The sequence below is a fragment of the Charadrius vociferus genome, unplaced genomic scaffold, assembly GCF_000708025.1.
Source record: "Charadrius vociferus isolate BGI_N301 unplaced genomic scaffold, ASM70802v2 scaffold455, whole genome shotgun sequence".
Lineage (NCBI taxonomy): Eukaryota > Metazoa > Chordata > Aves > Charadriiformes > Charadriidae > Charadrius > Charadrius vociferus.
The window spans coordinates 6,165,203-6,188,053 of record NW_009648550.1 but is presented as its reverse complement, the minus strand read 5'-3'; the positions used below and the strand labels follow the sequence as shown (position 1 = coordinate 6,188,053).

General features: G+C 38.5%; 1 protein-coding gene across 4 annotated transcripts in view; it reads right to left on the bottom strand.

The window, feature by feature from the left end:
* The window catches only part of PLCB4 (phospholipase C, beta 4), a 95,449-nt gene that overhangs the window by 43,128 nt on the left and 29,470 nt on the right, over positions 1-22,851 (bottom strand). For 2 of the 4 annotated variants that reach the window (XM_009886031.1, XM_009886033.1), the window contains exons 11-24: positions 20,480-20,690; positions 19,763-19,856; positions 19,029-19,108; positions 18,470-18,554; positions 15,839-15,929; positions 14,825-14,920; positions 13,190-13,290; positions 11,464-11,499; positions 8,794-8,935; positions 8,069-8,153; positions 7,727-7,851; positions 5,654-5,705; positions 3,277-3,379; positions 1,389-1,553 (exon numbers count right to left, since the gene is read on the bottom strand). In XM_009886031.1, the coding sequence (XP_009884333.1) occupies positions 1,389-1,553; positions 3,277-3,379; positions 5,654-5,705; positions 7,727-7,851; positions 8,069-8,153; positions 8,794-8,935; positions 11,464-11,499; positions 13,190-13,290; positions 14,825-14,920; positions 15,839-15,929; positions 18,470-18,554; positions 19,029-19,108; positions 19,763-19,856; positions 20,480-20,690 (1,466 nt within the window). The remainder of the gene's footprint in view (positions 1-1,388; positions 1,554-3,276; positions 3,380-5,653; positions 5,706-7,726; positions 7,852-8,068; positions 8,154-8,793; positions 8,936-11,463; positions 11,500-13,189; positions 13,291-14,824; positions 14,921-15,838; positions 15,930-18,469; positions 18,555-19,028; positions 19,109-19,762; positions 19,857-20,479; positions 20,691-22,851) is intronic. The other 2 variants (XM_009886032.1, XM_009886034.1) reach the window with 1 other exon arrangement.

The following is a 22,851-nucleotide window of genomic DNA, read 5'->3' as shown; positions in this document are numbered from 1 at the left end:
CAAAGCCTGATATGATAAAGGCCTGAGATGAAGAAAAAGAATCTCTTGGCTGACTTATACTCTGGGTTATTCAAGAGAAATGTGTGGCCATGTAATTGTTGATTGCAGAGTAGAGCAGAAAATCTGTAGAATATTGGCATCAGCCACTGTACCCATGCTATGATACACAGGTATGCTGCTTTTAGACTGAAGCTGTGTGCACCCTGTAGTTCACGGGCCTTTTGTTTTAAGCAATCAGAAAGCAGCAGATGCTGGCCATATGGCCAGGAAGCCATGGGCAGCATGACTGCCTGTCATTGTACCTAAGCATCTTCCCTGTGCCTCCTCATATACAGAGGAAAGCAGCTGAAGTCACATTCGTTCCAGAATATACTGGAGTCCAGAAAAACCTCTTGCATTAACTACATTTCTATTAAAAACTGGTTACACTGTTAAGAAAGCAGATTATGTGTGTAACATACCCAAGCGTGGAGTGTTATCACCACTTGACAAAGTCTGTCACTTCGGAATAAAAGAGCAACAATTTTGCATGACAACAAAACAGGTGTAAGCAAAACAGACATTATCAAAGACGGCACTGCTAACACATGTAGTCTGGATGAAACTCCAGCTGACAGAAAAAAAAAATATATATGTATATCATATATATAAAGACTGAGAGATAAAAACTGAACACTGATGACTGATCTCTCTCTTTAAATCCCCCATACCAAGAAAAAAAGGGTTGTTTTTCTTTGTTGAAGAAAAAAAAAAGGTACATGATGCACATGGACTACTGAAGGAGGGAGCTGGCAACACATCTGAGGAACACAGCGCCCTTCCAACTTTTCCATGTAATAACATTGACCTTAGCTTTGGATGCAGCATCTCACCTGCCCTCTGGGCTGAAGGAACAGTGCAAGATAGCAGCCACTGCCAGGGCAGGGAAGAAGAAATCTCCAAGGAATGATGGTGTCCACCAGCGGGGGCTCATTCTGAGCAGACTGCATACCTTGAACACAGGCATGGCCACGGAGGAGGTGGCTACCTCCAAGTGGGAGGAGGAAGCAAAGGGGAGGGAAAAGCCAAACAGAAACAAAAAAAAATAATCATGTGACAGCTACAGAGGTTATCATTTAGAAAAATAAAACAAAGCAAAACTAAAAAAAAAACCTAAACAACCTCTTGAAAGCTTATTTCAGCTTTAGAGTGTTTACCGTAGTAAACAGGAACCCTACAAACCCTTTTTCATGGGAGCAGTACTTATTCATGTGAGCAGTCAGACTGAAGCAGGGAGGGGTTGCTCAAGTGAGCGAGGATGCTCATGTGCAAAAGGGCAGGCAACCACAAACTGTTACTGACCAAAATTGGTTCTGTTTTGCCTCAAACCAGGACACCAAACATCCTACCTTTCGAAATACAAACGATTCTTCATTGTAAACAGGGTTCAGACCATTGTTCATCACCATGCGTGTTCGAAATTCTTTACGTATCGTGTCCGTGGGTAAGCCATACATATCCACTTCTACATACGTACCGATTTTTTTGTCTGATAAGAACTGACCAGATATTACCTGCAACATAACAACAGAGCAGTAAGCAAAAGCAATACAAAGTACACAGCATTTTATGAATGCTGAAAATACTCGTATTTTTTTTATTGATAGCAGCCTGAAAAATGCTTTACACAGAACAGATATATTTATTTCATCACGTGAAAATGGCATATTTAGTGCTAAAATTGCACTTCTTAAAAAAGCTTTTGTGATAAGACCATAAATATATCCTTAATTTGAAATGATTGTGCTCATTGTGCTATGGTATTAATAGTTGTAAGTCAGTCAGCCCAATTAGCCCATGTCTCACAAATGCGTTCACTATATTACTGAAAAACACCGAATAAAACAACCAGATTGGGCACCGCTATTCTGCAACTTCAAACTTCCTGTTCAGAAGCACTGTCTTGACTACAAAGAGGTGAAAGGAAGCTATTGCTCAGCTTTCACTTAGGTAAAGGTTTTAAACTAATCACATTTCAGCCTAAGTCCATATTATGTGTCTGGGAAGTGGAGGATGCTTAAAAGCAAACAAACAATAAACCCACACAAATCCTCTATATTGTTACGTATATGAAGATTTGTTGCAATTTTACTCCAAGTCAAGATTAATCTAGCCACAGCAGGTGATTACTCCAGAGAAAATTTTTATTCCATCAAGATGATCTACTGCTAAAAAATACAGCTAATGTTTTCATTACTATGATCAAGGATGGAAGAAAAAAACCCTGAAACACGATTTCACAGACCTAAGCTCATGTTGAGTCCTTTTCTTTTCATGATCTAACATTCTTCCAGGGAACACTCTGCATAACAAACCTGAAAAGTTATGTGGCTGAGGGGTACCATCACTGGCTTTAGTCCACTCAACTCCTTTATAACAGAATTTATATGGAATTTTGTACTAGTTTTAGTCACACAGGAAGAGCAAATGGCAAAATATGTGATCTAAGAACTTTCTCTTAGTTAGAACTTATGTTCTCACCATCAGATCCCACTTCCTTCTCGGTGGTATTGTATTATCGCTAACATCAAAAAAATATTAATAAAAAGCTTTTTGTTCTTCCAGTGGTGCAAATGAAACTTAGTTAAATGTCTAGAATGCACATGAACCCTTCGTTGGAGAGAGTTTGAAATTTCCATGCTGCACATAGAAAGTGGTAACTGAAAGCTTAAGCCTTTTGTTAAGCTGCACACAGGGTATTCGAGCAAAGAGAATAGAGTGTCAAGTCACAAAAGTTCTACAATCGTCAACCTCCTTCGAAAACTTGATACCTAACCAGGCTTTTGAACTACCACAGAAGTTTTATTGACTTTGTTACTCATAGATAACTCCAAAGTAAGGACCTCGCCACATGAACCATTTTTCTCTAGAATTTTGAAAAAATCCTGTCCATGCATGCCCATATTCATCCTTGCTCTATGTGATGTTTGTATAATTTCATACTGCCCACAGAAATGAACTTCACTAATTTGTGTGGGCTGATGTAGTTCAAAGAGAGCACGGGGGTTTTTAAAATTCCGTGATAATGCGTAGTAACAAAACCATTTCTAATTTTATCATGTTCCACTCAGATCAAGTAAATGTCTTAACCAGCAATAAAAAAAAAAAAAAAGGAAAAAGTTTGATGAAATCCATACAATCCAAACACATTTTCTGTAGATACCCTATTTCTGTTGACATTTCATTGTGATTTTGGATGTGATTAAGATGACAGAAGTTTGTCTGTTGCTGTTTTACCTGTACAGAACATGTTGCAGCAATTACACCATCTACAGGAGTTTCAGAGAAAGGGTCAAATGTTCGATCTGGTCGTCGCATGAAATCTGGTTTAAGCAGATACCTTATTTCAAGAAAAAGAAGAAGAAAATTATTCTTGTGTGGAAATTAAAATTGTATTAATACAAATGGATGTTTTTGCTTTAAACAATGAAGTCTCCTACAGCACTGTAAAATACAGACTATCATTCTAGTTGCAAGTGTAAGGAAGTAAATGGAAATATTACAGTTGTCATGTAATGTCATGTCATACAGATAAATGTTAATCTTAATTTTGAATTACCAGCTACTGAAAGATGAAATTAATCCTGGATTTCAAGATGAAAATAGATGTAGCATAAACAAAGATATTTCAAAGAATTTAATAATAAATTTTAAAAATGCAGCGAGTTATCGTATAATAAAAAGTAGGTGCTCTCATTTGTTTTAATTCTTTAACACTTTGGAAAAATACAGAGGGATTATTCAATTTTATTTTTTAAATGAAGCAGCTCTATAGAGTCAAGATGCATACAATACATAACAGCTTAAAGCTAATTTTTTCATCTTGGTTATAAAACCTTGGGGAAAACAGCTGATTATGTCAGTGCTGACAGATTGTTAATTATAGTAGCATGAAAGCTACTACCATAATAACACTTACAACACATCCCTGAGGACTATACACTAGATCAACATATCAATGAAGCCAATACGTGCTCTGATGAATCAAAAACCCAAGGATTCTGCCATCAAATGAAATAGCAGTTGATCCCAAAAATGCTGTGCTATACATGACAGGGGTTCTCTTCCACTCGTGGAAGAAAATGTGTAACTGGAGTTATCTTGCTAAATGTGCAGCCCTGACAGACAACAGCTGCTTGAAGATTATTTTTATCCACCCTTAGTCTCTCTAGTGAGTCGCTGATATACAATGTTATAGAGGCCTAGACAGAATTCAGAAAAATTCCACGGAAAGAACGTCAATGTTTTCTCCTGTTTTTTCATAACATGGCTTCCGTTTAGGAAAGCAATATTCCTTATTTTTCTTACATTATAAACGTGTGCGATTTCATAATATTTTATTATTTTGAAGTAGGTTATGGACAGAAGGAAACTATCAGAAACATCCTTAGCCTCTGCTCCAGGCCTGCTGAAATAAAAAATGCTGAAGCTGGAGCGACTCAATCTCCTTTCACCAGCATGAAAACTATAAATCATAGAAAAAAGGAGTACAAACAGAAGGAAATGCAATTTTTTATTTTCATTGTCCTGCATGTTTTCTGTGACTGAAACAGCACCACATTTATGATGCACATAAAAATATACCACTATATTAATGTAATACAAGACGACTGACATAAGAATCAAGTAATTTAGTTGATAACGATGCCTGTCCTTCAGAGCATTTAGCAAGAGTACATATATGCTCTTTTACTAGGCTTGTGGGTCAAACAAGAAAGGAATCGTACTCTGCCATAAAAAACTTTGGTTTTCTTCTATTTTTGTTATTCTGACTGAAATGACCAGACTGCACCTTCATCAAACACAACAGCCTCTATCTCGAGAGTTCACAGCTGAAATAAAGGCACGGAGTGGCAAAGCACTATGTTGCCCATTCTGCCGATGAGGACCTTGAGCAAGCTTCACCTACTCAGATTTTTCTTTCCGAATAAGACTTGCATTAGTAAGAGTTGTTTCCTCCCAGGATGAGTTTGCAGATTTTAATGTGTTTCTGGACTGTCATTTCCTGTAATTCATCAAACTTCTCTTTTATCTTGATGTTAATGATCAGCCTATCCTATTAAGGTATAAACTCAACATTTGAGAAAAAGCTATCAACATCACTTGAGCATCACATCCTTTTTCATGCAAAAGTCATGAGCAGGAACTTAGAAAGATGAAACACTTCAGTATTCTCTGTGAAATCTGCTCTCCAACTAAAGTACACAGATTAAAAAAAATGTTCCCTATGCATTAAGACTCAACCTGTCCAAGTAAATTTGGCAATTCTGTGAACTGTGCAATGAATTTCCATTCTGAGGCATATCTTCAAAGAAAGATTGAGAACAGAAGCTGAAGATGTATTTAAATAGCTGTGTATAGTATTCATGATTTTATAATTTGCACTCAAAGCCTCTTCTATCTCATCTCTAAAAACTGGGCATAATTAAAAAGCATTATTCATCAGAATACCTCCTTGCAGGGGATCATTCCCCAAAAATTCTGCTAATTTCTACTCTTCACCTATCATCCCATTTTTGTTTTGTAACGCATAATTAATAGTGACAAAATTTTATTAAAAACATAGTAAAGAATTCTGATACACAGTGGCAACTGTTTAAATCATATCACTCACCCACATGATCCATTATACTCAAATTTTCCTTGATTCAACTGCATTGCTAAATCTGTAAAGACAGAAAAAAATTATCATCTTTCCTTCTGAAAAGGCAGATCATGAACAATCCTTTTTAGAAAAGAAAATACAACTGTTCCAGAATAATCAGTTTAAATAAAAATAAAATTTAATGCATATACAACAGACACATCTAAGAAATAAAATGAAGCAATAGGAAAACTTCAGATTTCTTCACAGTAGTAACAGCTTTATCAACCAAGCTGAAGTCTATGTTGTGCTTAGAAAATAGTCTCTCCCTGAATTCAAACACACGCAGTAGGCAGAGAAGCATCAGACTGTGGTCATGTTAAGTGCCTGTGACGGAATTTCCCTCATCTACTGGTATCTACAGTATAGATGTCTCAATTTCTGCTAGTGATCTAGAATCACTTTGAATAACAGAGGGATACAGGCACTTGAACAGTGCAATTAATCTCAGTCTAAGACAGACATACAAAATATACTAGATGAGACATCCTAGAGGTATGCATTTCTCCACAATAACCATAGACAACTACATCCGATGAAGCTGTCTATATCCTGATGTCTTAAAGAAGGCGAGATGAATATCACAGTGGTTTTCTATGGGCTTAACTGAATAAAATACCACAAAAAAGAAACCACAAAGATCCCAGCAGTATTGCTTAGTCTCAACATTTAAAGCATCTGAGTTTTATTTAATGCATTATTATGGCACTTGTATATCAGGACAGATAGCAAACACATATTAACCCCCCTCCCATCCAACCCCCTTCCAAACTTTCTAAAAATAAAATGTTTTCCTTCAGGTTTCCAAGTACAATAGAATCCAATATCTTTATTTAACAGTAACACGGGTATTCTCTTGCCCAACAGATTCTACCTTGAAAGGGGAACAAAATCTCTTCTGTATGTTCTGTGTTACACAAAATACAAGATGCTCATATGCTTACATCTGTTATAATTCACTTTACCGGGCAGCTTTAACTTCTATTTTCTCAATTTTTCTTCAGCCCAAGAGCACAGTTGGATCACAGAAGACTAATACGGGAAAGTTGCTCACTTCCAATTATACAATTACCACTCTTATTTTGCAGTATAAAGGGGCTGAGAATGACATGCAGCGGGCAGAGGCAGTGTTGGAAGCAGAGTGAAGGTTGCATATCTGCTCCAACCTCCATATTGTGTCCAGTGGAGTGCTTTACAGTGTATTCCAGTACACCTTTCTCTTGCTTCGTCAGCTAGTGAAAACAGTGCAAAGCTTTGCAAGACAGAACTCAGGGTACGATAATTAGGAGTGTCTGCAGTACCAAAGACACCATTCAGGGGAGAACCACGAAAAAACCCTAGCAAGCACAAAAGCATTATCACAGCTAGGAAAAGAAAATGGAAAAACCGGTCTGTTACATATATGACTGAAGACATTCCTAGATTAATTAAAAAAAAACCAAAAAACCAAACCAAACACCAAAACACCAGAAACCCCTACCCTGTTAGTTATACTCACACCTTCATTGAAAAGGAACAATACGCCTCCTCTCAGTTTACAGTGTGGAAAGGCATTTACATTCCCTGGCATCATTCTCTCAGCTGGGATCTCAGACCCCATTCTTGGATGCTGAGCACATGACTCTCTAACACCGCACAATAACTGATCTAGAAATGCATTTGGCGCACGGTCATTACTTTTTACCGTCTTAATTTGTACACTCCATCTTTACTTTGCAAACATGCACCCAACTGTGCCAAAGCTGTGTTTGGTGAAAACAGTGATTTCCCTGTAATTAATACCTTTTATTAATAAAACATTATCGTTTATGTGATGAGTTACAGTAGTCTATTATTTTTCCATGAAAGGGGACTGAATTTTCCTTCTATGTATGGCGTTTTTATTGCTCCTTTTCTTATGCTTCTATAATTCCACCCCACCGTATTATTTAGCCATATGTCTGTTTCCTCAAAAAATGCCAGAAGCAAATCCATGGCATCTGTTTGAGAGTTCCTGCCCAAGCCATTCTTTAGGATTGAGGTTCACTGGTCATTGCTGCCTACCTGGGGTCTGATAGTTCAGTGAGACCATCTGGCAGCCAGCGTTCCAGAAAATTTGAGGCATGTAATTACTGGAATCCACTCGGCCTCCCTTTGGGTATATCCGACTCATTTGTCGTTTATTATAACTGTATAATTCATCAAGGCAAATGAAATAAAAACATCATAGAAATATATGGTCATATCCTGTGTTATCTTCAATACTCTTTGCATTAATCTTTCTACTTCTCACCCTATGAGCTACTTTCCCTTTTCCTTTATAGATATGGAACACTACATCCAGAAAGGTACACTTGTTTATTTGTAGCATTAGTAGAGAAGTGGTATGAGGAGGTGAAAGGATACTTCACAAACTCAATGGCATGGGTCTTCAAATACCCTAGTCCGACTGATTCATTGAAAGAGGACATATTATGATGAATATTACGTTCTAGAAAGAAAAGACAAGACATTTTAAAACACTTGTGTAATGACCAATCAAAATTCAAAATCATGCACTATACATAATAGCAGGATATAGCAAATTCTGGTCTGTTTCCCCATTACCTGTCACTCATAGAATCAAATTATACTGAAGAGAATTTTCATAATATTTCTGACTTGCCTTTTTCTTTCACTTCCTGGGCAATCAACAAAACTTTCAATTTTTGTTTAGGACAAAATTGTTATTCAGAGCCTGTGTGGTGTAGCTAGATAAGGCAAAACAACAGGATAAATGGTCTAGTGTGCAATATGAAAGCATCAACTACCTGCTGACCACTGTGACAATCACACTCACCTTGCTCTACAGAAAGATGAACTAAAGAAAGCAGTTTAGTTGGAAAGGTGTATAGAATATAATCAACTTTAACAGCTTCATATTCTCCCAGTAACTTAGTGACGCCATGTGGATGACCAGCGGAATAACATGTTAACTTTACATTCAAGGAAACAAATCTAAAAATATACTGATGACGGTCATTAAAAAATAAAACCCTTACACCATTTCTAAACTCAGGAAATTTAGAGATTAAAAAACTACCTAGAATAAGCAGACAAATACTTTTATTTCATTCAACCTTTTATGTTACCTTCTGCTACATCGAAACCTTGAAATTTTACAGGTTGAGCATAGTTGACCATTGTTGATAAATATGGATGTATATTGGTTGTGGCACCTACATATTTGTAAGATGCCATCCACGCTTGTTCATCTTCAACAGTTACTAAACCCTGAAAACACATTAAAAAGAATAATCACCATCTGTGTGTGCAAACACTATTGCTGGAATTTTCAAATATGATACAAAATTATACCCGAATCTGCAGAAAGTTAAAGAAAGTGCAAATTAATACAAGAAAAGTGGAAATTCAATCTCACAAATTAAGATTTATTTTCTTACTGATATATGCACCAAACACTCTCAATGTTACAGGATGTATGCAAGAGGACTGATGATAGAAAAGCTCCTAAACAGTGAGTAAATATTAAATGATGTTAGTAGGATAAGTTTGGGATGAAAGATAAATACTACAACAGGCTGAACAATGGTGGGAGACAATGATTTGTCTTTGTCAAATTAATTCCCAAGAATTGTGATTTAATACACATTTTCTCATAGCAACTGTGGCGGGGTAATGCATATTTCGCACTGAATAGAACTTTCTCAACAAGAGACACAGTACCAAGCTCATATTCTGGGCCATGTAAAATGGTAAAAATCTGAATCCATCATTCACATAAAGATGCACTACATTTATAACAGAACTTCAAAAGTTTCCTACAAGTATCTCATCTGCTAGAAACTCACAATAGGAATCGCTTCTCACACCGATCTACCTGTCCAACTTTTTCCTTTCCCTAACCAGTTTGAAACACATTCTTTTCACTAAAAGAAAAGGAAGAAAAAGGAAGATCTCTGTCAATCTAAGCAAACTCCACAAGGCTTACTGTTCATGGCATTTTTCCCATAAACATTTTTGCTTGTTCTCCTACAAGTGAACCAGTTACCAAAAAATCTAACCTACTGAAGGCTGACAGCAAACTTCTGCAAGGAATTACTAAGTATATACAAAAATTCTTACAGTACAGCTTTTTATTTTCAGAATACAACCCATGTTTGTCAGAAAATTCTCCTCCATTACTGTACCAGGAAATAGCGAATACCAGGAAGCACTGCAAAGTCCTTACTCAGGCAGTAGGTCTCAGCATGTCTAACAGCATCGAAGCACATAAGAACACAGTTCACAGTACCTACGCTACTGCAACTCATTTACTCAGGAGATGGAAGAGTAATGGAAACATGAAACTGCTTGCCAGTATTACAGGCACGTACCTCTACCTGACATACAGTGTGGACATGTTTCAAAAAGTGAATTCCATGTGAAGTGAAACAATGTATGCTTTGATATGATAAGATGATTGTAGTCACAAGTCATCTTCTGACTACATAGAATTATCACAGTTATCAGAATGAGTCCAGGTGCATGTATGTGGTTTTATGTGTATTTTAGACCGAATTGAACTTCCAGTGGCCCATGAAATTTTAATGCTGATCACCAGGGCTGAACCCAACTGCTTTTCAGGAATCCACATACTGCGGGTTCACAGATCTGTTCCTAAATAAGCCAAATGGTACATCCCTTTTATTAGTAGAACACAGGCATTTTTTTGTTACTAGGTCAATATTTGTTAATAGAGTTTAGATCAAATTAAGGCCAAATTTCTTCAAAGAAATTAGTTCTTCTTGGTGTCTTCATTTTTGGAAAGCCAATAATTCAGGAAGAACTGACCACCCATCTTCTAAAAACCAGGCTCCTTTAATGTGCCTCCTGCTGATTGCTCAGAATTGCCAATTGTATTTTACTATCTTGATCCATAAACGTCTAAGTAATGAATCACAGTGAAAGGAAGTCAAATGCATGCCTTAGCGCCAAGGCAATAGTACCCTGCAGACTACAGCTGTAGGATTGACACACTAGCTTATATACTTGCAGACCCATAATTTTTAGAGTAAATGGGCTATACTCTTTGCAGTGTTCACAACTTTAAACTATGAATTAGAAAGGGATAAGGATGGAATGTTTCTTAAAGCCTAGGGAAATAAAGGAACGGTTAGAACAGGACATGACCCTTTTAGGGGCTAGAGAAAACAATGGAGGAAAGGTGATTTCTCTAGGTTATTTACACCTCCCCACCCCTCAAGAAAAGAAGCAGAACACAACACAGACTGAAGCGAAGTGTGGTTAGGAACAGGAGCAGTTTTAATGAGAGAAGAGAAGAGAAGAGAAGGAAGAAGAGTGGAAGGAGGTGGGAAGAGTCTTACAGAAGGGATTCCTGGGAGGAGATAAATGTAGAAGTCCCAAGGGAAAGCAAAAGGAGGAAAAAAGAGAGAGGAAAACAAAATGCAATCAGGGTAAGGGAAGAGGAAAAAAAAAGAAGCAGGGATGATACATCTCAACGCTATTCAAAGAACCCCTGTTTTCTAGTGCATCACATTTGAGACTGAGATCAGACACTCCTAAGGAGGCAAAAGTCATGCACTCCTGTCTGTCTCCAAATTTTCTGACAGCCCTAACCCCAGTATAAAAGTACCTCAGAAGAAACCCTAGAGGAGAAAAGGAAGTAGAGTCACTTTCAAAAATACTCTGTAGGTGCAGTGAAACTGCATAAAATTGTTAAACCCCTAAGAATACATGGTAAGTAATATGTATGTTATATATAAACAATAAAACAAACTATGTAACATCCTATGTGTCACCTTTTTATTGTTTTCTTGCTCAGAATCTTCAACAGCCTAAGGGAAAAAAATATATATACATTACCAAAGAAAAAGCAATAGGAAACACTCACAGTAAGACAAAAAAGTTCCTCAAAAAGTTAATGCATTTAGAAATACGTATACCCTTTTCCACCTTCCTGTGTGGCTCATCTGTCCCATACACTTGCAAAAATTTGCAGTTTCTTTCAAATCTGGGTATACAAGATATGAAATTAAACAGCTGGCTAGCAATGGGAATAGGAGGGAGGATGCCAGACAACTGAGCCCAAACCAGTGCTATCCCTAGACAGGAAGTTCCAGAGAAGAATGAAAGAATGACACACCCAGACAACATAAAAGATCATCTGATCTGGATATGCAAACTGCCCAAGCGCTGAAAACTTAAGACTGCTGTAAACTGTGCTTTAAATGTCCACATTTGGAAAAGGCCTATCTCAAGATGTTATTTGCAATGGGACAGTCTGCTGTCTGTCTTCAATTACAAGCTGCCACTACTGAGAATTTCAGACAGATAAATGTTGACTTGGCACTGAATGTACATTCCGAAAGAACAAGGATTGAGTCACCGATCAGCAAAGAAGCAGAGAAGTTACCCAAGGGCATATGCTGAGGATGAGTGACTAATCTGAAAAAAACAAAAAGCAAACCCAACCCCCAAAACCCTCAGGTAGTTAAGGACCACCTGACTTAGTAAGTGAAACCCGGCCTAGAGAAAAGAAGTTAAACAACACTTCAGTGGCAGGATTCATAAAAGTCCTGAAGAAGCAAAGATGTTGACTTGAAGAGATACCAAGAAGGCAGGTCCGATGTCTCAGTGATACTGCTAGAGACATACTGCCAAGGGCAATCTGTGCTATGAAAGATTTTCCATACCTGTATTTCTATCTGGAGTAAGATCCAAAGGTAGCCAGGCAGGAGAGAAGTGGCCAAAACATTTCTGATACGGTACCTTAGCACACACATGTGGGTTTTTTTTTCTGTAGCAAGCAGCAATAACGCCTTTAGTGCCAGAGCAGGCTTAGTTTTGAATTCCAATATTCTGTATCTAATTACTGTCAAGTGATATTCAAGTTACTGAGCACAGACTGATAAACTGTACCAAATCAGGTATTAGTGGAATAAAGGGAACTCTTACCCGGCCTGCCAGCTACCTCTCTGGTATAGCCCCACTGCCATACCACCCCGCTGCGGAATGATCGTCCTATTTTGCCTTCATTGGTGTAGGTGGGAGAATCTACCCAAAGAGTTAACAACAAAAAATGACCCAGGGAATCCCTGTAACAAAGACACAGGATGCAGCCTTGCAAAAAACATTGTTTAGCTAGGAAGTGGATATTCCACCTCTTATTAAGGTTCTGGAACTGAGATGCAAAGTTAAAAAAAAAAATAATATCAGAGGCATGAGCAGGAAACTGCTTGCTGCCTTTAATTAGTATTTTTGATCAAGTTCTCCACTTGTATACTGTTTTCTTACATACTGATTCTGTTTCCTCAATGAGCATTCTACCTGAACAAGCAGAGAATATTTACTTTTGGCTACAAAATTTTGTCTTCTCATCAACCTTAAGGTTAGCAATCTGGTGAAGATCTAGGGTTTGACTCTTTTGACAACATGTACGGTGATGCTTCCACAGAACAGTGTCTTTTACACCCACCTCCACAGAAATCTTCCAAAGAAATATACATATAAAAGAAGTAATCCCACCTTTTTGACACTGATGGCAACAGCTTCTTTTTGACTGTAATCATCTACAGTAAGGTCACTTCCAAATTTGTACTCTGGATGAGCTTCTTCTTCCTGGTCAGCTGCACGTAAAAGAAAAAGGATCAGTGCAAAAACCACAGGAACTGTTGGTTTTGTGCAAGACATGAAACAAATGACAGCTGAATACACAGGTTTGGTTTTGGCATTTTTGTAAAACAGAAACAAAATCCAGGGTATTAGATTTCCAAGCATTAGTAGTAAATTGCAGCTAAGGCCTGAGATTGTTACAGCTTTGACATGGCTAGTAAGAGAAATTTTATTTACTGTATTTTTGAAGGAATCAGTAATTTGCTTAGCAAAAGTATAAAACCCCAATAGGCTTGGAGAAATAACAAGAAATGAACACAGAGTTCCTTAAATAAGGATGTAAAAAGTTGCTAGTGTCCAGGCTTCTCATGTGCATTGTTAGAGTCTCCTTTTGTACCCCTACTATAGGGAATGATTTTCATTTGCTTTTAAGGTGATTTGAGTAGACTAGGTTCTAACGGAGAAGACGCTAAAAAGGTCTCCTCCAAACACAAAGCCATTATTCATATGGATTTAAACAATAATTTCAGAAAATACTTATTTGAGCCTCTTGGTAGTCAAGCACATAATTAATAACACAGCACAATAAGAACACTAATAGAAATATGCATTCTAATGGAAATCAGCCTACAAAACAACAGAATCTCTTTGGTGCTTCTTGACCACCTGAAGAAAGATACTGAGAGGCCTCTCCAAAAAATTGTTGTACTCGGGCTTTTTTAGCATAGCAATGATAGATACCAAGATTTGGATTACGAAGAATATCTTTCATGAGGATGTCTACTGACTATAACAGCAGTAGCTTTGTGCTAGGTTAAAAAAAAAAAGAAATTAAAAAATCAAGGAAAGGTCCAAGGGGTAAGCTAAAGCTGCGACATTCAGTATGGCAGGGGTCACAAGCCAGTACCTTGGTACAGACACTTGCAGGCAATGAATGATTTACCTCCTCTGAAGGTGGACATTTAAAACGGACAAGGTGAATCACACCCTAGGTATGTCTATTTTTCTCTGTTGGCCATAAACACATTCCACATCACTAGCTCAGATCTAGACATTTACACTGAGGATATCTGAAGTTTGGCAAGAAAAATCCCATCCCTTATTTTATCCTTATAAAATATAATGCAATAATCCAATCTGATGTTGACACAAGTATTAAAAATAGTGACAAAATTCGTTTTCAAAGCAAAGATCACAGCTTCCCACTCTCTCTCTCTCTCTCTCTCTCACACACACAGTGAAAATCTGGCTGGCTGCTGCTCTAATATGATTTCTGAACATTACGTGGAAGTTAAAATTACCACTAGTACTACCAACTGAGCTCACGTTCCTACCACAGCCTGCCACAGAGCCAGGAACAGCTGTGGTATGTATCTGAGGTGAGATGGTAAGGCTAGAGGTCTGTATAAATGGTCCTGCACTGAGCCCAGACATACTGCTGCTGCCACAGACCGTGGGCATGTAGGTAATGTGCGTACTAGCTGCTCATGCTGGCCCACTGATTTATCACAGGCAATGTTTGAGAGCCCTTCTCTGTGAAATCCTCACCACTTTCTATTTCTTCTTCATTATCATCCTCTAGGATATTTACAGGAGCAGCAGTTTCCCCAGCCTCCATCATCTTTTTCAGAGCATCAAGCTGTTCTGTTAGTAAGAAAAATCAAAATAAGTTAGTGATGATGTGAACATTTGTAGCACAAAGAAATACATGAGAACAATCATAAACTATTCTCTGATCCCAAGAGCTACTTTTATGTAATGGGTTCTCTAAGTTTTCATTTAGCAATAAAATTTTACAGAGTAAGAGCATCATTAGATATACATTGTTGTTAGATCTGAAAAGTGGTCAATAAGGGCTGTATCCAAAGCTCCCTGAAGTCAAGAAAAATATTTCCATAGAATTCAGATGTCTTTGGAGCAAGCATATTATTTCTTCAAAGAATAAACAGACAGCTGTCTCTTTGGTGCTTGATCTATGCAAATGGAGGCAAAGTGCTTGGATTTTTAATTGTGTTTCCATGTGCATTTCAGTTAGACAGCGTGAACACAATCATGTATGACTGAAGCCAGTGGAAGGTCTGCATGCTTATCTTTGAATGGAGAAGTATCACGGTTTATCACGACAGCCATACTGGAAACTAATATAGCAACATTATTATTACTGAAAGAAGATAAATATCAGAACTGGCAACAATAGCAAGAAGACCAATTTGAAATTCCATTTCATTTTATGCTTATCCTGGAAAAACACAGCAATGCAAACAGACCAGTGTAGGCAGAATTTACAAGAGATTCTATCTGTGTTGTATTTTAGCTCAACCAGCAATCTGATAAAAGTCCCAGGATTACATTTCTAGGTCTATCTGTGCCTATGCTACATGCTGATATCAAGGCCTAGACTCTGGCACTCATATCAAACACAAGGGCAAACAAACTGTTATTTACATATAATTCATATTCTTCTAACACTAAAGTACAAGCAATTTGGAAAATTTAGTAATACAGTCTATTTGTATCTATCTAGGCTTTTGTTTCATTTAATACTTGACAAGCTTTACTTACTTTTTTCTACTTCAGGTTTCAGCCTTTTATTCTTTATGAGAATCTTTCTTTTGAGGTCATTAGGAGAAGGTAAGGCTTTACCTGGATCAAGCTGTAAAACAATTTAAAGAAAAGGCTTAATAACAGCTATTTGGCCTCTTTGTATCCCTGTTTGGGATTTTGACTTTAGGACAGTAATAGTAAGGGGCAGTGAACAAGCAGTGCCACCTCAGGCACAACACTGGGAGGCAGTGTGACTGCAGTTATATTGTCTTCTCTGCTTCTTCCCTATCCCACGGGAAAGCTGTGCTCAGGTAAATGTTGCTGGCTGAAGCCGGCACATTGGTCTCCAGCCTACGCCATCCTCAGCTGAAAATGTCTCCCCCTCTTCTCCTGCCTAGCAGTGGGCATGGATGTTATCTGCAACTCTCTATCAGAGGACTTCCTACTTTCTCTATCTCCCTGTGGTTCACACACAGTCCAAGTCACAGTTTAGCCTATTATCATTTGATCTCTAAATAAGTCAGCCTTTATGGTCCCTTCGAGCTGTAATAATGCAAGTGAGGCAGGTTACACATACTTACAGAGTAGAAATGGGCTGGCACTGGTGAATGGAAAACTACCCAGTCTTTAGCTAGGTAATGGGGACTGTTTTTGCCAGTAGGGCTGCAGGGTCACATCTTCAGTGTTTGTGAAAGGCAAATGGCAAGTTTCACATCCACAAGGAAGTACTACTAAAAGGTTTGTTCCAGTTTGGGGAAGGAGAAAAAAAATACTATTGAGAAAAGGGGAAAAGTACAAAATTCCCTGATTTAAGCCCCATCACATCATTGAGGCTAAGAAACAGAGATTTGGGTATGGTAATTAGCACCCTTTCCAACTCAGGCTTGCTAAGAATATTATGCATGGAGTCACTGATATAATGGACTGTGGTTTCCAGTGAACCATAAGTGATACAGAAGTAGAAGATATTTCCAGGACTAGTAAAAATTCTTAGAAGAAATACTCAGATACTCTTAGCCTTAAATCCAACTCTGAGCTATGCAGAAGCAGCACTCTAGAGAAGAAACAAAAGAACAAAGCACCACGACTTGAAACCAAATAAAAGCAGCAGAGGTGACAAATAACAACCCAGCAAAAAAACCCAAATCAACCCCACCTCACAAGAATGGGTGCAAACCTTCTTGCAGGAGGGTAGCGATTACCCACAACCACCAGGCTATCTCAGTCATGGGAGTTTCAGTATATTGGATGACGAGAAAACACAATTGTTTCGGAGAGCACTTGGGTTGTAATTCCACTAGATGTCAGTGACGCAGAGCTCATTTATCCCCAGGCTTCCAGGATGCCAATTTGCATCCCCAGGCACAGGGCATAGCTGGATGCCCATTTGGACAAATACTTGCTTTTACTTAAACCCAAATCTGCTTCAGCCAGTGCCATGTCTCTCTTAAGTCTGCCCTCCCCAGTCAGTCAAGGTATCAGAAACCACGCACTCGTAAAATACACGTTTCATGCTCCTCCTGCCATCTCTGACACATTTGCTTTGTGAGCAGCTGGGGACTGAATTCACCCATGAGGAGGAATGGACACAAAATGCAGAAGGCTCAGTAGTGCTACAGAGCACAGGCAGCTGAGGCTTAATACTGGGCCCTGAGGTAGCACCATGGCAGCCTTTGGCCAGCTCTATTTTAGGCTTCCCTGAAAAGCTGCTGGAAGCTGTCATTTATAAGGAACATGGCAAGGTGCTACACACGTTACAGGGGAACACTACAGATTTAGTTCTCTGGGATGCACTTTTCAGGCAACAACTTGATATTCACCAAGTCTTGTGCGTTTCTGTCCCTGCCAAGAAAAGCACAGCTCTAGAGATGATACTGCCAGGAGCCCCTTTGCAGGGCTCACATGGACAGGAGCTGAAAGGCAGAGCCCTCTTTGCCATGGTCTCCCACAGCACTAAAGAGCATCTACAGGTTCTGGGTGGCTGCTGGCAGGCAGTGAGCATGTTGCTCAGGAGAGTAAGGAAGGCCTGGAGGAGTAGCTGCAAGCACTGGGTAACAAGCTATTAAAGTCTCAGATATTGTGTTTGTGAAGGAGTGGCTGTTATTATCTCCTGCCATGCAGGAGAGTGAAGTGCATGCAGATTACAGTGCACTTGACAGTCCAAATGAGACTGCAGGGAACTCTTCATGCTTAATTTAATTCTTAATGCAATAGTGGGGGCCACCTAGACTGCAGGACCTGACCTGGAGCATGAAACATGCAAAGTGCAGCTGAAAGAAGAGGTTTCCTCAGCTGAGACCATGCAATTTATAATTAATTGGTTTTCAACAGTGACTGGTAATTTCAGAGTTATGTATGACCTGCAAATACAATGTATGTGGTGTATTTTAAGTAGGTGCTGATATTACGTCACACATCAAGGGGATGGATTTCCCCAGGCTGCTCACCAGAGCCCTGTACAGAAGAGATTAAACAAATCAGATAAGGACAAGCTTGTACTGAAAAACGTAGACATCTAAAATCACTAGTCATTTTTGAAAGCACAGGACTGGCAGCGAACAGCACTATATGTGATACGATCCCAGTTTATAATCTCTTTTAAATATAGCTAGTGTAAAAAAATAAAAAGACTGGCAGAATAGAACATACTGGATGTGTTTCTAGAGGCTGCTTCAACAGGAGATCGCCAAAAAGATCTTCACAGTATTTTGACATCTTGTACTGTTGATATTTGCTGGAAAAGATGATGTTAGTTAATTTTTAAATATAAAAAAGGAAATCACTACTACTCAGCAGAACAGAGTAACACTAAGTACTGTAGATATCCCAAATTATATATTGCCCGCTTTATCTCAACTGAGTAGTATTACTACTGTAATTAAACTGTCAATAAAAGTTTATTTTCTGACACAGACGAATTTAGTAAGACCAAAAAAGTAGACTAACTTAAACCCACACAACCAATGGAACATCCAAATATATTTCACAGCTTTACCACAGACAAAAATATTGCCATTATTAAGCTAGACAAAGATTGACTAGTACATTAAAGTACAGTCTCTTCCAAGTGACATTCACTATACCTGCATATTCCTACACAGTTTTCAAGTACACTCAAACTATAGCATGTTTGAGGTTTGAGCTGTATCACCTCTCTCATACAACACACTATAAAAAAAAAAATGTAATAAAAATGGGCACTATATACCTGCAGTGATTTTCAAATGAAAGAATGACAGGATACTCTGATGTAACAAACGCTGTTTCCTTAATGGCTTGAATTACATCCTTTAAAATGCAATAATAGGATGCAAATTAGAACAGATCAAATTACAATCATAACGAAAGAGATTTTTTTGTTCTCCACCCCACCCTGAGAAACACAGAACTGAGTCTCAAATGTGCCAAGTGAAGCCAGAACCAGATCAAATTGTATGCTCGTTCCTCTCTGTTCCCACGCAACAACCCAGACTGAGCACCCAACAGGTGCCTCACTGCACCTGCAGCAGGGATGGCAGCTTCACCCAGAACCCATCAATGCTACCCCTGGATCTGCAACCATCTTCTCTTGCCAGGGAGAATTTCTGCTCCCACAACAACTCCTGCATCTTCAGGCCATTTCCACAGCTAAGGAACTTCTCAGAAAATGGAGAAGATACTTATTCTGTGGTGCAAAGAGCCACAGGACATGAACATGTGGGGCAAAAGCAGCAAGCCCGCCTCCTGCAGTTTCTCTGGAAAAGCAGACATAACACAGGGGTGTATGATGAGAGTCAGAAATAAGCCCTAAGATCTGGGGACAAGAAACTGTGCCTATGTGATTTGTTAGTCTGTCACAAGAGAGCAGCGTCTGGGTGCTGAGGAGGAGACAGTCCCCTGCATGGATTCTTTTTCAGGGGTTCTACTGGGGCTTACTGCCAGGTGTAGAGGTCAGGCATTTACCTTGAAAAGAATATCTGTACACATTGCTTTTCCATGTGTTATTATTGGTTCTTGATCTTCACCCTTGCCATCCCAACAGTCCAGCTCAACACACCTAAAGACCCAAGAAAAAAATGATGTCAGCTTGCATAGTGTTTCAGTACAGGCGAGCTACTCAGGACAAGCTCTGAGCAGTGATCTTCAGAGCAGTAACTTACAAAGCAGTTTTGGGCATTACACAATTCCTTTTAAGCTGCACACGTGTAATTTCAGACTGCTTTTATAACTTTGGGTACATTACCTTAAATATACTATGTGTGGCTCAATATATTTACACCTGAACAATAACGGTTTTAGCACTGTAACACTCTCTTAATTTGTTCTTACTCAGTCAACTGTGACACATTCCAGCATCTTAAGAAATTAAGCAGATCATAATCTGATTCTCATTTACATATAAACTTATTAGTTACAAAGCAGGAAGTCCTCTGAAATTCTTCAGTTGTCATTTTGAAATCAAGCTTCTATTTCTCACAACCTGTCTCCTGACATCAATTTCTACATTTTACTGCCTTTCGATGTTTTTTTGTGAGAAAAACAGTATCTTAAATATGTATATTTTCATTTACCACACTAATATATTCATACATTCAACTATGCAATATAACATCACCAAGGTATGTGTGTTTAAAATACGAGATCCATAAATAATAAAGGCTGTTATCTCCTGCTTCCAACCTGCATCCAGCCAAAAGCACTTGTCTGTACATCTCCACCGAAGACTTGCCACCAAACTGCCTGCCTGTTAAATATGTATTGTGAGAGGAACTGATGAAATAATGAGCCAAAGGATGGTCCATTTCTTGATATAATTCCAAACGATCAAGGAAAACTGGGGCATTTTCATCTGACATCAAGTATCTGCAAAACCCATCACTTGATATGACACCTAGAAGGAAGAAGAAAGTATGGCAAATTACTACTAAAAATTTATAGTGGGCAGGAATCAAACTGTCTCATAGAGCAGGAACTCTAGCACAAAAGCTATGTTTACGTGGGCTACTGCAAGCAAACAGAAGCTCTCCCCTTCCAGTGCCCCAAGCTGACCAGCAACTGTGTTGCTGGTGTAAAATCTGCCACTGTGTTCCCAGATAATAAAAGAAAAAAATCAGGTGCCCACCTAGCTCAATATCCTATGTCCAGCACTCACCATAGTAGACCTAAGGCATCAAGAGAATGTGAAGAAGGCAACTAAGTAGTGACATCTCCTCAGAACACTTCCAACGATTTTGAGCTCTGGGACTTTGTGAGCTTGCATGTACCAGTCTTCTATGGTACTTTTCTCCTCTCTTTGATATTTAGTCCTGCTCTGACTACGCTACATCGCTGTTAATCAGCTTGCAGCATGTGCAGAGACTGTTCTCCACTGACAAAAACAAGTAGAGGTGTATCTGAAAATGTTTGCGTGTGTTCATTTGCAAAGCATAAGGAAAATCTAAGATACCTTTAAGTTTACTCTCTGAAATACAGTTTTATTCCTTCACAATGACAAGCAAGCCATTTTCAAAAATGAACATGGGTCATACAGTAATTCAGAGGACAGAATTCAGAACCTTTTCCTCTTATTTCCCTGCTGTTATATGCTTCATAAAGTGTAAAAAAAAAAAAAAAAAAAAAACCAAACCAAAACAAACCCCCAAAAAACCCCAAAAACCCAAGGGGTAAATTTGAATGAAAACAAGGTAAGAATAATCAGTATTGCAATATCGGTTTTAAAGTGGCCAAGAGACTGAAAAATGATCTGGGATAGGGAAGGAGGGATTACTCACAAGGAGTCATTGCAGAGAACACTCATCTGGCACCAATTTGGAGACTGCTTTCCCTAAAGTCATATATGAACACTCAGCTATTGTTAAGGCATAGGTTGCAGCAGTTTTGTTTAAAACAACTTTTCTCTTATACAGAGAACTCCAGTAATCCTGCTTTTCATTCTGCTCCTAGCTTTCTGAAAGTATCCTCTACTGGAGCTTAAATTTTCTGTGCTCGGTGTCAGCCAGAGGTGAATTGTTCTGGCGTGTCTTATTCAAATCCTCTCAGCTGATTCAGCCTTTTGGAAGAAGAGGGGAAAAAAAGGGGGCGAAATGGAATTTTCAACTTTAAGAATGTTTTTTATTCTGTTGACCACTGAGAACTGAAAAGCAGAAGCACAAAATATCCCAGATTATACGCACTTCCAGTGCATCATCTAGTGGAAAAAAGACACAGCTGAGCAGGCGTTCTAGACAAACAGTGGCTGAGACTTCAGCAACTTAACAGAGCTTTATGCGCTCAACAGACTGGCCTTTGTATTTTTGACATGCACTGACCAGGTGGAAGCATTTGCTTTTGTAGTGTTCCTGGGCAGACTCTGGTTACCAAACTGCACAGCATTAACTTGTTCAGCTTTACTTACTCCTTCTGTTACTGAAATGTAACTGAGGAAGAGTCAGTTGCTTATTGCTACTGCCCTGTTGCACATCAGCCTTGTTTCTTAAACTACATGATTTAGCAAAAAAAAGTTGTTGAGCTTAATTATTTTGTTCAACAGCAAAGTTATATCTAAGAAGGGGAAATAGACTGCAGAGAACATGTTATTATACAAAATCATCTCTTTATCCTACTGATTATATTGGGATAAAATCCAAATCAGTGAATATGATCAATGGAGGAACACTGTAAGAAGACACTACTGTTGTTCTGTTGTTACCCTCCATAACCATATCCCTGCAGGAGGTTTACCTCATTTATTTAAAATAATTGAAAATATAAATCAAAGAAAGAAGCTAAACAGTTAGCCAAGATTCAATTACTGGCTAAAAGAATAAGACAATATCATTCCCTTGCTACAGCTTGGTGCTTGCAAAATCCTCTTGTTTGCGAATAACTAAACATTGTTTTCTCGTTCTGCATTAATTTCCACCTTCATAAAACATGCTTTTGCATCTTCCATCCTAAACAGGTGACAGCTACGTTAGTATACCTTCCTCATTTTGGAAAATATATAAAATACACTGGCATCAAGAAGAATCGCAGATGAGTGCCTTCAAAAAATAAAAAAGGATAGAGTTTAC